General features: G+C 39.0%; 1 protein-coding gene and 1 long non-coding RNA gene across 7 annotated transcripts in view; one reads left to right on the forward strand and one right to left on the reverse strand.

Moving 5' to 3' along the window:
• Positions 1–15,986, reverse strand: part of LTBP1 (latent transforming growth factor beta binding protein 1) — a 191,753-nt gene that overhangs the window by 30,704 nt on the left and 145,063 nt on the right. For all 5 annotated transcript variants that reach the window (XM_021390337.1, XM_021390336.1, XM_021390335.1 and 2 more), the window contains 5 exons: positions 15,460–15,582; positions 11,311–11,433; positions 8,225–8,350; positions 2,357–2,482; positions 7–150 (listed from right to left, as the gene is read on the reverse strand). In XM_021390337.1, coding sequence (XP_021246012.1) covers positions 7–150; positions 2,357–2,482; positions 8,225–8,350; positions 11,311–11,433; positions 15,460–15,582 — 642 coding nt within the window. The remainder of the gene's footprint in view (positions 1–6; positions 151–2,356; positions 2,483–8,224; positions 8,351–11,310; positions 11,434–15,459; positions 15,583–15,986) is intronic.
• The window catches only part of LOC110395676, a 32,483-nt gene continuing 18,988 nt past the window's right edge, over positions 2,492–15,986 (forward strand). Inside the window, exons 1-2 of one of the 2 annotated variants that reach the window (XR_002436572.1) lie at positions 2,492–3,769; positions 9,350–9,486. This is a non-coding gene — a long non-coding RNA (uncharacterized LOC110395676). Of the gene's footprint in view, positions 3,770–8,366; positions 8,715–9,349; positions 9,487–15,986 lie in introns of those variants that run through there. The other variant, XR_002436573.1, reaches the window with a different exon arrangement.

Genomic DNA, 15,986 nt, shown 5'->3' on the forward strand with positions numbered 1-15,986 from the left:
TTTTACCTGGTGAGGTACGGAAACGACACTGTCCGGTCATGGGATCGTACTCCTGGTTTTCATCAGAACACAGGCACAGGAAAGAACCATCGACATTTTCACAGAGGGCTTCACCACATACCCCGCTCAGCATTTCACATTCATTCACATCTGGGGAAAAAGGCAGAAACAGAAATCAATTCAGAGCCACTACTGACAGTTTGTTCTTTTATCTGCTGTATCTGTGCCAATACTGTCTGCCAGATTTCAGATGTGATCTCTAGGGAAGGATTAAAACCTCACTAATACCTAAGTGGGCTCATAAACAAGTAGGCCCTTTGAAATAAAGGTACCTGAAAGCCACGGTACAGTTTATAAAAATATTGGTGCTATTTGGGTACTGCTTGTAGATTGGAACACCAGTTTTCTTCTGTTTCTTTTTTGGGGGGTTTCTTTTTCATTTCTAAATACTAGCTTTTCTCAGCACCATTTCCTTGGGCTTTAAGATTGAGTCTCATTTCATTTGTTTTCTTAAAGAACTACTACAACCAAACTTGTTCTCTTTATTATCAAACTTGCACTAAATGCAGGGAGTGAAGTAAGTACATTATGGTGTGACACAGACTGCACTATGAAAAGACAATTCCCTTTTCCTCTCAAAATCCCATTTTTCCTGTGAACATCCACTGAACAGTGAATTCTCCACCTGCACCTCCACTGCATGTGTTCTTTATCTGCATGAGGCCTCACAGGCTGCTCTGCAGCCCATAAGGGTTATTTTCCTGCAGAACAGCGTAAATTTCCTCTCCCACCTTCATATGCTCCCAACTAATAACCGTGACTGGCCAACTGTTAAAACAAGCAAACAAAAAAATCCACATATTTTTAACTTGGATTCCATATACCTGCTAATTAGTCTACCCTGAAATGCTTTCAGTTGTCGAAAGAGTTGTCTGCTGTTTAAACAAAGGTTACCAAACATTCTCAGTATGACTTCATTCTGTTTTAGGCTGTTAAAGTTTACCGTTGAAAACTACTTAGTCTTTCTGCTAGTGACAGAATCTGAAAGTTCTAATTTCTGTATCACAGTTTGGAAATATCTATAATTGAGTATGGTCTAAAGCGTAATTTGTGAGGCAGTCTTTTATCCTTTTTGCCTTTTATCCAGAAAGAATGAAAATCTACTCATATGACTGAACGCTGATTTGTATGTGTTTTTATATAAATATGCATTTTAACTTTGAAGAATGTTGCCCGGCCTGGAACTTACATTTTTCCTAACATTCTTTTGCTAAATAACTTGCCTCAGAATGTATAAACATTTTACAATTGTCCACCATATTCCCAGGATCGTGTGTATTAAAGAAGATAAGAATTGAAAGACTGTTTTATGGTGCAAAATGACTTCACTTTCCTTTTTCTTTGCTTAAGTGGTTTTCATCTGTGAAAAGACACCTTATATAAAAATATTCATCGATTTGTTGTGAACTAATTGCTAGATGGTATAAATGATTTTATGATAAAACTATTTAACATATTAGAAACATATTGGATACAAATACTTCCGTACAGTCTGTAAGTCTTGCTCTGTGTGCAGGATTCTGTTCAGGTCTGTGTTCCTGGTAAATGTGTTTCATCCTGATTCTGGCTTGAAGAAATTGCTTAATGAATACCTTTCCTTGATCTGGTACTAATTTTATATTAGAAACTTGTGCTACCTCACACACTTGTTCGGACCAACCACTGCTATTAATAGATAGAAAAATCTATTAGAAAAGAAACGGGCACTATTTACAAATGTATGAAAATCTCACATCTTTTCATGGTGATAGGTATCTCTCCTGGAGCTTGAAGTCAATGTTAAAATATGTTCAAACAGCGTGCCTAGGGAGGCATGCTGTCTAACTCAGTCTGCCTGTACCACATGCCAGACTTTATTTCCTGTAGGAGGTCCTACACAGTTCTGGTTATTCAGTTAAGAGACTAAACAGATGTTGTATTTAAATAGGCTAAAGCATTAAATTCACTCTGTTAGGATTTATACCTGTGCATGGTTCTGACATTCAGAAACAGTAGGTTTTCTTGTGTTTTTATCTTTTTCCAAGAGAAAAAATGAGTGGCTCAGCTTATTTGCTGTTGGTTTCTGTACAGTTCTAATAACAAATTCTCACTACATGGCTATACGGTTACATTTCCACCTAGCACAGCATTCAGTGGGTCAAGCACAGCTCAACTTTGTTTCGCTAGCACACGGCACAACTTCAATCAAAAATGATGAAAAAAGAAATATGTTTTGTGAGGAAATGCATTTTGCTTATCAGCTGCTTTCTGCTTGCTAGAACCTTGCAAGGGAGAGCACTTACAAGTGGGAACTCACCTGTACACCCTTGCCCATCCTGTGAGTCCTGGTAGCCCTGGTAACAGAGGCAGCGGTAAGAGCCATCCATGTTTTCACAGAACCCGTGGCTGCCGCACACCGTGCCATTCACACATTCATCAATGTCTGCAAAGAAGTATTTGACGTCAGCCAGGCCATGCGACAGTCAAAATAGACATTCATGAGGAGTGCAGGAAAACAACCAAAGGGCAAACAGAGAGCGGTGATGCCTCTGCACAATGGAAAGGATTATACAAAGGACAGACCCAAAAACCTAAAGTAGGAAGATGTGCAATTTTGGAAATTGTTTCACTGTTAATTTCACTGGAAATATCTCACATCAGACAGTGATTTTGTTCAGTTGCCTCCCATGTGTTTCACCAAACTGCCCAATCTTGGCACAATGCTGTGTAGCACAGAATAAGACATAGTTTAAACACGACCATCTCCGCATTTCCTACAGGTTCTGCCAGTGTAACGTTACACAGTCAACAGCACGTGTGAAACTGAATCTCTCGTGCAAGAAGAGCTTAAGAGTATGGTTACATTCCTTTTGCAGAAGTGCTGAACACAGGCCAAAGAGTTTATGTGGGACTTAGAAGTGCTGCACAGATCTCATTCTAGCACTTGGCACAGAAGAACATTTTGTGGTGCATGTGTAAGTGGTAAACATCTGCAGCATGTGCCTTCTGGTTTTAATCCTCAAAGTTTACACATATGAATAAATTAGGTAGGTAGGCAAAGTAATTACAATGCCTGCATGCTTTCTATACCGGCCCTTTCATTTGTAGTTCCCATTTGTGGTTTACTGGTCTTAGGAGTCACTGCACAAGCAAGTCTGTTCTTGACTCAGCTGCCCACCAGCCTATAATGAAGCAGATCTCCTTGTGACAGAATGTGGTTTATTTTTATAAGTGCATTACAAGTGCTAGGAATATATTACTTTTATCTTCACTTGAATCAAGACCTAAAACCAAGGCCCTGACCATCTGTGGTCATTTAAGATGTCATTGTGTGTTTTTCAGGAGTAAGAACATTAACTCAAAAAACTGGGAACCTGCCAGGATACTAGGATTAGTACCTTCTGCCTTCTGAATTCCTCCGCAGTTTGAAGTGGAAAAGTTACTGCTGAATTTCTTAACTAGAAACCGTTGTGACTGTTAAGTAAGGTTGCTGATGACCTGGAATTATGTTCTGTGCTGTGCCTCTGAGATAATTACATTTTAAATGGTGAAAAAAATGACTCACTTCTGATTTACCTAGGTATTAGCTACATTATTAATCCTGCACATTAGAGCAGACCATGTGATGGAGCCTACCAACACTGTACCTCAAGCAAAGGCCTTAGGCACTCACTGAACTCGGGCTGGGAGGACTGAACCCTGCACTGACACAGAGGATGACTTTGAACAGGTGAGCAGCACCATTTGACAGATTTAGAACTGCATATAGATTTTCAAGACCAGAAGAGAGAACACATCATGTAGCCTGACATCTTAAATGGGTTAAAAAAAAAACACCACCTCTGGTAATTCTTTTTTTAATAAGTAAATTGTGGAACCATACTTTTTGTAAAGGCCTCCAGTGCCATTCTGAGGTTGTGTAAGTGAAGGAAAACACCTCTCACTGAACTGATCCACTAGTTAACAACATTCAGCTAAAATGCAAATTTCATGCAAAAACTGGATGTACTAAATACACTGAAATCTAAGGAACATTTATGAATAAAATTAATTATATTTTGAAAATACTTGCAGATGGAACTTGCGGAATATTTTATTCGGTTTGTTGGTTTTGTCAGTAGAAGTTTTTATGATCTTTGTACCTTGATTTATTAAACAGACAAAATAATGAATTTTATAAAGTGGAATTTATATTTGGCAAAGAATACAATTGCTACTGTGTTTATTCTGAAGGAACTGAATGTGAGAGTTAGAGTGCTTTCTGGATACTGGACTTTTTGACATCTACCACCAAGCCTCCTCAGTAGGATTAATTCGGCAGTAGGAGCAAACAACATATATCCGTATTAAAGACATTGTCAAAGGTGAGAAGTCAAGTATCCCAATGACAGAATAATAAAAAGATGCATATGGAGCTACTGGGAGAATGGAGATAAAACTGGTACAGCAGCAGTTACAGTCGTGTTTTTGTGATCCTTCACTTCTGCTACTGAGCACTAGACCTGCATGACATATTTCAGGTTAATTTTTAGTCTCATGACCATCTGGAGTTTCATATATCTGGTAAAAAAAAATCTTAACACTATATCTTTTATTCAGAAAACCCTGTTAGGGGAATTCAAATTGAGTAAGCAGTAGTGGATTGACAGCCAGGAATTTAAGAAAACAGACAATAATGCAGTGCTTGTATTTTCAGTGGCCAGCTACAGTTTAATAACAGAAGTTCCTGAGCCACAGGACATTCATGCTGCTGAAAGCCCAGACAGAAGAGACTACAACCGGGGATTTTGGAATTACATGAATTATAGTATTTCGTTTTCTGAATACCTTACATATTAAAGAAAACAGATAGGAGAATGGATTGTGCTCTTCAGTAGACTAATGTCATTGACTGAAAACCTGCAGAAACAAAATTTGTGATTGTAGCAAGTGTCCTAATTTAGTATATAATATATCCGCAGGAGATGGCTTTGTTTTTAAAAAGTACACAGTCTGAACATGAGTGGATCTTTCAGTGCATGGGAAATTACAGAGAAGGTCCAAGCACCAAATATTTTTCCTTGTCTAGACAGCTCACTCAAAGGACTCCTGTTTTACAGCCGGAAAGGGCATTTGTTCCTTTAATCACACTGTAAAGCATGAGCCTTGTAATTGGCAATTCTCTTGCTATATAGAGACAGAGCAAGGGAAAAAATTAAATATGAAATAAATATATCCTATGTCTATACAGTGACTAAAGTAGCTCTCTAATTATGATTGTTTTAGAATCCATGACTCATTGCTGCCTGCTTAAACCAAAACTCCTTAGATCTAACATCATGAAGGTGTAAAGAAAGGCAGTGCTTGTGTGCTCAAGCCTGTCCCTACTCAACTCAACAGACCATTGCTGTTTTCTGCCATCGTGAACAAGGTGAAGGTATACTTAACCTCAGGCACAGTATTTAAATCTCTCTGAAATCAATTTACATTGCAAAGTTTCTGGAAGAAGAACTGCCGTCAGGACAGTTTTGTACACTGCTTAGAAGAACAGCTGTGGTTCTGAGACTTCCAGGGCTATCTCATAACACCCACACATAAAAATCAGGACAGTGAGTATCTGAATAAAGATTTTGGTCATCTAGAGGCAATGATTCTGGATGGTCATTGAAAGACTGTGACACCGCAAGTAAGAAAGACTCGTTTTTCCCTTTGTGTTCCTATTTCTTTAGTGTCCTGTTAAAAAGTAGATGCCCTATCACATCTCTAGCAGGAAATGTTAAGAAAGTTGGTGAAGTTTGTGAATATTCTTTGTTCATTGTGAAACGAAGAGGTAGCTCACAGGGGCACTCTGGAGATGCATGCGTGAATCAGAGTTTGGCAAAAAAACCCTCAATATTTAACCACAGACTTGGTGAAAATTAAGTTTGCCTACTGCATACATTTTACAAGATGGCAACTGAGAGTAAGGAAGAAGCAAACATTGGAGAGCTCTGATGAAATATGTAAGTTCTTTTGGAGTGCCTGTTGAGGTGGGCAGTGGGACTACGGGCTTGGAGCAGAGAGGGAAAAGTGAGGGAGCCACTGAGATACAGATGAGATTTGATATGGAAACAGAAGAAGTGCATGGGGCAGGGCATTGACTTAAGCATCAGAGGACCTCTAAGTTGAGTTTTTGCCAACACAGTTGACTAGCAGCCCAACTGGGTAACATATCTTTATAGGAACCCCAGAGAGCTCCACTGGGAGCTAAGGAGTGCTCTGACAGCCTCCTGTTCTGAGAGCCTGGCACAGTCAAATTGCTGAGCCTGGGGCCATGAAGCAGTGAAATGTCACCACTACAGCAAAAGTTTGTCCACACCTTGGAAGAAGACACAGTCTACTCAGCTGTTAAGTTTGCTTTGGCTATGGCCATAAAAACTCCATACCAGAACTGAACCACACGGGCTCCTTACCGTTTTATGTTGTTGTTGTTTTGGACTTTTCAAAGAATTATTCAAGCTCATACAAAAACAGCCTGGAGATGTGGAAAACCTGTGCTCCATGTACAGAAAGGCATCTGAATCCAGCAAAATTTCCTTGGGTTCTTTCTCTGATGGCATAAGCAGTTATCCTCACTCACTTAACTACAGCTAAATTCAGAGGCACCTCATGTAAAGAACAGTAGCTTCTGCAGCTTGAAGTCACATCTTTTCTCAGTACCTGGAATATCACACATTCTTTCTGTTTTAATCTTACCGTTTCATCTTGTCTTTTTGCAAGCTGACTCTTGAAACTGTCATCAGTACAAATATGAACTAAGCACTGAATATTAATTAAGCTCTGAAGTCATCAGTGCTTCCCTTAAATGATTTCCTTCAACTCTAGAATTGTTATTATTAAAATGACAGAATGGAGAAACTAGTCACAGTGAAAAACGAGTGCTGCTGTTTCAGAAGACTAGAAGTACCCCTGCTTCGCCAAGTTATTAAAATACTTTTCCAAGTGCTGAAGTCTGATCTGTATTCCATACACACCACCAATTACTTGTGAAGCACAGTGACCTGGTTTTGTACTTGTTTTATTCTTCATTAAAAAAGTTCCAAAACTACTCGTGCTCCTGGAAACAGATCTTGTGATTGCATCCTTTTCTATTTAGTAAAACTCAGGCTTTTTTTATTTTAATGAAGATTACCTATGCACTACTTCATCATATGTGATAGTAACCCTTCCCTAAGAACTGTGCTTATTCACTGTCAGAGATCAAGACACAGAGGATTCTGTTTCTGGTGTGTCCCTTAAAATCGGATGCCACTAACTTTGTAAGCTGTTTCTGTTCAGTGTTGTCTTTTTTAATTTCTGAGATTTCACAAGGCTGGTAAGTGTTCTTCTAACTGATTTGGAACAAATGTTTGGTTTCTACTAAAAGCAGGCTGCATTCTTCTCTCTTTTTAAAACTGTTCAACAGTGAGGCAAAACACCTGCTACTACTTTTCTTGCTGAGAAACTGAAGGTATTTAACCATATCCTACATAAAGACTGGGTGAAATGTATACGTGCAGCCAAAAGAGTCTGAGAACATGCTTTTTAGCAACTGGTTACCAGAAAACTTGGAATTGCCCCATGCCATGGTTTCTCTCTGGAGCTCTGTTGCATGGATGCTTCGGCTTGGTTGTCAAGGTCTTGATAAGGAAGTTTCTGTTGTCTCACATCCAGCAATAAGAACATTCAGGCAGCTCAGGCTTGTTTGCTAATGCCCTTAAGACACTTTAAACTAAATGACATTAAATATTTATGGCAGTAAAGGCTACCCATCTGAAACCTCTCAGAAGCCTGAATTCTAACTTCTTTTTACTTGCATTTTATATGTATTTCTTTTCCCCGCGTTGCTGGATAACAGAAATGATTTCTCACTCCAAGAAGGCTTTCGTATTATTGCAGATGGTTGCTAATGGTTGAAAAGTCCAAAACAACAACAACAACAACAACGTAAAATGGTAAGAAGCCCATATATTTCATGTTATACTTCTTATGACATAAACAGCAATTTATCACATCATGCATTTAAGAGAAAAAAGCCACAAAAGACCTTTAGGTGGCAGACTGAGTTAATAATGGTTCTGGAATATTGCATAAAAATGGACTGCTTCCCCCCCACCCGCCCCAGCTAGTATCAGCAAATCAGTGGGAATGCAGGGGGAAGCTCACGGGTTACTGTGACTTGTCTCACCTTCACAGGTTCGGCCGTCTGCAGACACAGAAAAGCCCTGCTCACATATGCACTGGTAGGAACCATCTGTGTTTAGACACTCTCCATGAGGTGAACAGAGGTCAGATCTCTCACATTCATTGATATCTGAAAGCAGAGACATTAACAGCTTTGCAGGCAGTCATTCCCTTAACACCAGTCCTCAGTTTGATTATTCTTAAAAGCAGCTTTCATTTCTACCACCTATACAAATTGCATTCATTTTCAGGAGTAAGCAAATCCAGTGGGATCTTTTTTAAACACCATATGTTCTGATGTATCACACTCTCGCTGTATCCCTGTCTCCAGTGAGGATGAGCAGATGAGAATGAATTCTGAGGTGTCAGTATAAGCTCTATACAAGCCAACATTTCTTTTCTGTTAGGAGAATTCTCAGCTGGCTCCATCTCGCTGCTTCTTGATTGCTCTATGCTGGTCAGCTTCTGCATCTGGCTCCATGTGTTATCAGCAGGTCTGGAGTTGCATCTTTTCCATTCAGTTGATATTATATAATTTAAAGCCAAATACTCTTTTTTGTATATGGGGAATGGTCCCCAAAGGTTGGTATATAAGAGTTTGTAATCATTGTTTTTTGTTTGTTTGCTTGCTTTGTTTTTAACTTAGAAAGCATTTTTCAAATACTGCATTTAAAACTTACTTTTGCATCTGAAAAATAAGCATTTCTTTCTGATTAATGTTTTATCTTACCTGCCGTCAGAACTTAAAGACTGCATGCATTCTTTCAGGAGGTACTAAGTTTACAAGAATTCTAAGAAAAAAATGTAATTGAACTTCCATATTTTGCTTAACAGAAAACTTTTTAAGAAGTACTGTGCTGAGATCAAATGCAAAGGACACAAATTTAGAAAAAAACAATGACACAAGAGGTTCATTCATCCATCGTAACAGGATAGCAGAATTTCTTCCTCTTCACTGTCTCTTTGTTGCTTAGGCTCCAGCTATTGTTACAGCCATACAAAGTGTATTGAAATAGACAATAATTTTGATAGTTATGATTTCAGTACTATCATTTGAAGTCCCATGGCAGCATTATAGAATTTTCTTTAGATACAGACTGATTGTATCCTGCGTGTATAAATCTTCCAGGCTACTGTCCTGAAGACATGGCACAAGTGGAAAGAACAAAGGCAACTTCAGGACGGGCAGTATCTGTACGAGGTGCAAAGGGAGAAGTCAGTGCACTGCACAGCTCCTGCATGGATGAAGTCTTCTCTGAATTCCAGGTAAATGCAGGCCAGTGACATACTCTGTGAAGCTCTCTGAAAGCGTCTAAGTCATGTCAGGTCAGCAGTGACAAGGGCAGCACAGTACCTTCTTAGCACACACGCTGCTCTCAGGACTGAGCTGTGTGTTTTTTTTTTTAAACTGCCAGAACAGCTAATTACATGAGGGTAGAACAATGTATTAAAAATCAGGAAAACAAAATTAAAAATGTGAGGGAAATAAAGTTTTAATTTGTCTTAAGAGCACACTACATACTTTCTGATGTTTTGGACTCTCTTCAACTTTGCTCCTTACCAAAATACACGTTCCTAATTTCTAGTCTGAACTAGTCCAGATGCAGCTTTACAGACACTGCATTCTGTGATACATTTGCCAGTTTAATTCAACAGCTAATTATTTAATTAATTTAATTCTCTACTTTGAATTGTGATTTCCTTTGAAAGGAATCAGGCTGTGATCAAATCACAGATCATTTTTTTCAACAAAATAAATATTTTTAAATCATTCAGTCCTTTGTCCTCCAGTCATTATCTATTTTGGGTTCATCTGTGAACTCTCTTCAGCTCATCAACATCCACTCTGAAATGTGAGCATCCAAATGCCCCATGCGCCAAGAGCAGTTGCATCAGTTGTAAAATAGAGGTAAATAATTCATACATACTCCTGCTAGATATTCTGCTTTTTCTGTCTTTCAGGCAGTGCATTAGTCCTCCTGGCCACAGTGCTGCACTGAAAGCTTATATTTAGCTACCTTTCTCTGACCCCTACATCCATTTCAGTCACTGTATTCCAGAAGGAAATCCACTAAGCTGCACATATGACTGAGATTCCTTCTTCAGTATGCATCTCGCTATATTAAAATACATGTTGTAAGTTCATATCAAGCTTACCATGTGATCGCTCTACCCTAGTGGCCCACTATCTTGATCTTTTGCCATACCCCTAATCTCTCCACTCACATTCTGTTAATTTTTAATGTACTTTTTTTGTTATCACAGAATTCTGATAAGAACTGATTTTCAGTCATTTAAAAATTTATCCATTTCACCGCTGTGCAAAATATTCTGAAGGTACTAATGGAAAAAAAAAAAAAGAAGTAATCAGTTATTATAATAGTATGGCTGGTTTTGCCCAGTCCACAATGCAGGACAAGAAAAGATGCTCAAGATTTCCATCTTTGACTAGTAAAAATTGTACTGTTAGATCCTGTAACAGCTCAACGACAGCAGGAACATGCTACCCACTTCCAGCTCTAATATCACGCTTCCTGTCTCATAAAAATGGAAGGTAAAAGGGAGTGCTGAGGCATGCCTGAGTGTTGTGTCAACACAGTTAGGATTCTTCAGACCCAAAAGCTGGGATGTACTTTTTCTGGGTTTGGCAATGTTGATTTAGCCTCAGGTAACACATTCTCTTCCTCCTCATCCTCCACAAAGTGCTGCAAAATGTGTTAGGGATGAGACATGTTTACCTAACGTGATTCAACACTAGCTATACTGCTTTCTTACAACATCAGTTCACAAATGCAGAAGATACTGTCAAAATAAATGCTCCTAGGATTTGGGAAAATGCAGCACTGAATCTCTGTTAATTCTAACAGTTTCTCCTTCAAGTTAGGAAGGCTGAAATTTAAGCCTCCTGAAATAATTTTTTAGCTTGTATTTAGAGACAATGGTATTAAGTGAAAAGAAAATGGAAGTACTACCAATCATTAATAAAATGAATTTATCCTAATTATCATGATTGATGACCATCACAAATTATGATTTTAGACTTGCACACTTATAAAAATGACCCAATTATTTTTAACAGCTATCTCATACCTTGACATCCCCTATCGGCTATCTGCTGGAAACCATCTAGACAAGAGCATTTGTAAGATCCATCGGTATTCATGCAGTTTCCTCCAAGGCAAATATCACTGTCTTGAAGGCATTCATCAATATCTGAAATAAAAATGTAACTGAGTAATTAGATGATACAAAAGCTGATGAAGCTCTTAAGTGATACTTATCAACTTGAAGATACAACGTGTCCTTTAGTAACTTTGTGTGTTAGGATGTCCTTTTAATTTCTTTCATCATACTGTCAAACTTCTTATATTCCTAGAAAGCTTTAAAATTTGAGTTTGTGACATTTCTTCTTACCAAGCATGTCTATTATGTGCCATCTGCATCTCTAATGAAAACTATCATAAAAGACTTTTGTATCAATCTCTCCATTACTTTAATAGTGACTGTGGTGTTAAGAGTAGAACAAAAACCCAATCAGCTGTACATTTAGAAAATAGATCCAAAACATACCTAGTGATGCAAACCTGTATTTTGAAATATGTATCTTCAGACATGTTTAGACCAAAGACTGCTGAGCCTGAAGTGATCTGACAGCACGCGCAAGCCCAGACAGAGCTGGTGTGCCACACCAGACAAGATGTGCTTGTGGAGGCTAACTGACACAACAACCACGTGGACGGGTTTGTAGGACACAGACCACACTGTATGCAGTCCTAACATCCATGGGTTAGACGTGTTGCCTGACACACAGCAGGGCAAGTTTCAGGCTAGAAATTAGGTACAAAGCAACCAAATATTTAAAGAACAAGATACTGGCATTGTCTCCACCAAAAGTCTTTTCATTCAGGAAATGGAGTGCAGGTACAGTATTAACTCAGAAAGTACCTGCATTCCAGTGATATTCTACAGTTTGGTTTTTAAAAAGCAAACAGAGAATAAGAGAATAAAAAAAACACAAGTAACTTGCCTCTGCCTCCACAGTGCTTTACCTTGTAATTCACTGAGTCTATTCCTATAACAGGACAGTTTCCACTGAAAAAGTCCTCAAAGAGTTTTTCCATTGCCTTGGAATATTCTTTTTAACCAAGATTTGATCTGAACAGATTTGTAACTTTTTTGTACGTTGCAGGAATAATAACAATTCTAATGAAAAAAAGAGGGGGACATAACCTCATTTCTACGTGTTCTGCACATGAAAATGCAACTATCCTTGGGATTTAATCTATTTGATTAAAATAAGGAGAAGTAGTAGCTTTCTTGCATAAGTGAATATTATGGCAGATAAAACTGCACTTAATGCTGACAAACTTGTGACCTTTCGATAGCCACGTTTTATAATCATTTTCAACTAAGAAATAAATTGTGGTTTATTTAAAAAAAAACAGCAATTAATTTTGACTGGGAGCCTGAGAAAAAATTAATGACTCCCCTGCACCGAGTTGATGCCAAGTCTCACAACAAGAAAGCGTTTTTTGCCAAATTCAGTCAAAATTCATTATTTTCTGTATAGGATGCAAACCTCTTGTTCTCTAATGGAACAGAGTGGGCAGTAACCACCGGAGACCACAGGAGCGGGTACTTTTGTGGTTACAGCCCAACAATCTCAAGGAAAAGCAGTAACTCATGCTTGAAATGTTCAGTGCTTTTTACCAACTTTCACAGGTGCATGTCTAGAGCATTTTGGCTAGCAAAATCTCTGAAGGCTGCTGGGAAAACACTGGAGCCTCCTGCGCTTTAGACAGGCTCTCTTCCAGCAGCTCAAGTTCTTTAAGACGTACAGTCTGTATTGTAAGTTCAGCTGATGCATGTAAATGTTTCTTAAGCTGAGGAAAAACAAGAAAAGTGTACTTACAGCACATAAAGCAGTTACACAAAAGCATTCTTATAGAGTAGAACTAGCACCATCTTTTCAAACATAGTTTCTGAGGTGCAAAAAGCAGTCAGCAATATCACATACTTCCGAAAGTAGTGAAGAGATATAATGGAAGCGTAGAATTTCTTCCACTTCAAGTGTTTAACAGATTTTGTGCAGAACTTTTAACATGAAAATCTTCAGTGAACAAATTGACTCTGCAGAAATTAACCACTTTGTCCCTGGGTGAAGCCACTGTAGACTTGGTTACAGAAGCTTGTGAATGAGACAAAGACTCCGGACTAAGAGCACAGCTTTACCCATGTTTCCTGTATGATCCAACTCCTCCTCTTTAGCCTCAAGAACTAATGTAATTATCTTTTTCTTGAAAATTGCCCTTGAATGGGAACAGTGAAGAGGATAAAGCATGGATCTCTCCTGACGGCCAGTGGCACAGTGATGGAAAGCAGCAAAAGTTACCATGATTGGTATGAAATGCACTAAAACAGTCTGAGGAGATGTGCTAGAAACTACAGTGGATTTAAATTAACTTCTTTGTTTCATTTGCTCTTCCTCACTACAAGATGCTTTAAGTAACCATTTTTAAGCTCACACTCTATTTGCAGCATTTGCTAATTCAACATCTTTCTCTGCAGACTTAATACTTTGTAAGGCCTCTTGCTGAAGCAATCAAAATGCTTGAAACAGCTCTGCATCCCTCCCTTCCACCCTCTCTCTCCTGTTATGCGCAGAAAAAAAGAAAGAAAATTGTTTCTTTTTTAAGGTGGACAGGATAAAGAGATTTTTGGAATCGCATCTGCTGAAGTCTACTGAGAGCAGGTTAGATGAGTGTCAGGAATAACAGAGCCTGTTTTATCTTTGGGAGGCAGGCTGGACCAGTGATCCCTTCAACCACACTCTTCTTTGATTCTTGACACAGTATCTCCGCTTCTGTCACAACACATGGATGTCTTGAAACCAACTGGGAGCAAATTCTTTGACACAATTTTCTAGTGCCATGCGTCATCAGCTCACATTTCTTGAAGCTGATGCAAGCGATGCTGGTAATTCACTAGGAATTCTGAGAAGATCTTATGTTCTATGACCAGACTCTCCAAACAGGTCAGTACCAAAGGGTGCTGAAGAGATTATAAGATATCCTCGTTTTACGTTGGTGAGAACTTCAAGAGATGCTGCCACTCATTAAATGTGGACAATTCCACAACATCAGCATTTGATAAAGTCTGGTCTGACAGACGCTTGTCTTGAGAAACAGCACTGAGTCAAATCTGAGTGAAATGCTCTGCTGTCCTAATCAATGGAAGAAAAGGATTCCGGACATACTGCTCTGTATGAGAAGGCGGTAACTGCCTCCTAGACGCTGTGTGAACAATAACCTAACAGCAGAACACAGAGCAGGTAGAGCATCAGTAAGGAGCTGTCTCATTTCCATGCTATTAGCAGCTACAAAAAGCACACCAGAGACTGCAAAGGCTATGTATGCTAATGCTACACTTATGGCAAGAGCTTAACAGAGTTTTTCCCCCTAAGGTGGGAGATAAGGAAGCAATGGAGGTAGAACTGTTTCTCCAGCAAGAAATTCCACATGCTCAGGGTCACCGTGAGCAGTGCAGCAAAAGTCTGTACCAACAGTGATAATAATAAAATAACAAGTCTGATTGCTGATTACTGGGCATTAAGCTGTCCGACTTGAGAGAAAATAGAACATATGTGTTTTCTATAGCCTAGCATTTCTCCCTACATTTGCCTAACATCTTTCACTTCTTTTGTTTTTAAAAGCACAGTACACAGATTGCCTTCCGAGACAGTGAAAGTTGTGAGCACCAGCAGATCCCTCTGGAGCACATCTCGGACTGTGCATTTCTCTTGCCTCTGCACATGTGGGATGGCAGTGACTGGCTACAGGTTCCCAAAACCAGCTGAAGAAGTTTTCACTTAGCAGGCCCCCATGTGAACATTGTCTGCTGGCAAAAGCTTTTGTAATACATAATCCAACACAGACCTCTGCATCAGCAACAAGATTTAGAAAAGCTGAATTGTTTTTGGTACCAGTGTCAACTGCTCTTCTAGTCTTACTGTTGGCAACACACATACTGATTTCTTGTATGTGGAAAGATGACAGGGAGTGTTTCTAAGAAACCATAAATATGTGGCTGTGCAGATGAGAACTGTTAAGTAGTTGACAGTGAAGTATCAAAAAAAAAAGAAGAAACATATTTTTCTGTCCTATTCAAAAAGACTTCACGCCTATGGCTGAAATGTTCAAGATCTTTTTGAAAAAATGTAGCTTAAGTCCACACGCTTACCTTCACACTGATCTCCAGTATCGGATAGCGCGTAACCCTGGCTACAAACACATCTGAAAGATCCTTCTGTGTTCCTGCAGCGTCCATTGACACATAGTGATCTGTGCTGGCATTCATCTATATCTGTAGTGGAAGAGACATGGATGACATGACACATCAAAAATAGAGATTACTGAGCAAATAGTGCAAAAACCATCTCAGAACAAAATAGCAAAGCACAGCATCATTATCAAGTACTGCTTCTCTTGATTTTATTTACAAATGCAGACAGCCAATACAGTGCATACAAATGTATGAAACTGCAGATAGAATATTTTCCTCAAAGTGACGGCATTCACTGTTCTCCCCCACATTCTCTCTGTAGTGTCAATATATCCCACAGTGGACATACAAATACACACAGACTCACAAGTGCATGCACAGACACATTGCTTGAGAGCTGCTTTTGTTGTTCCTCTCTCTGGCAGAGGTAACAAGCCAACCACTCCAGTGAGTCAGCAAAACCCACAAAATACTTTCCAGCCCGC

This window comes from Numida meleagris, chromosome 3, assembly GCF_002078875.1.
Source record: "Numida meleagris isolate 19003 breed g44 Domestic line chromosome 3, NumMel1.0, whole genome shotgun sequence".
Taxonomy (NCBI): domain Eukaryota; kingdom Metazoa; phylum Chordata; class Aves; order Galliformes; family Numididae; genus Numida; species Numida meleagris.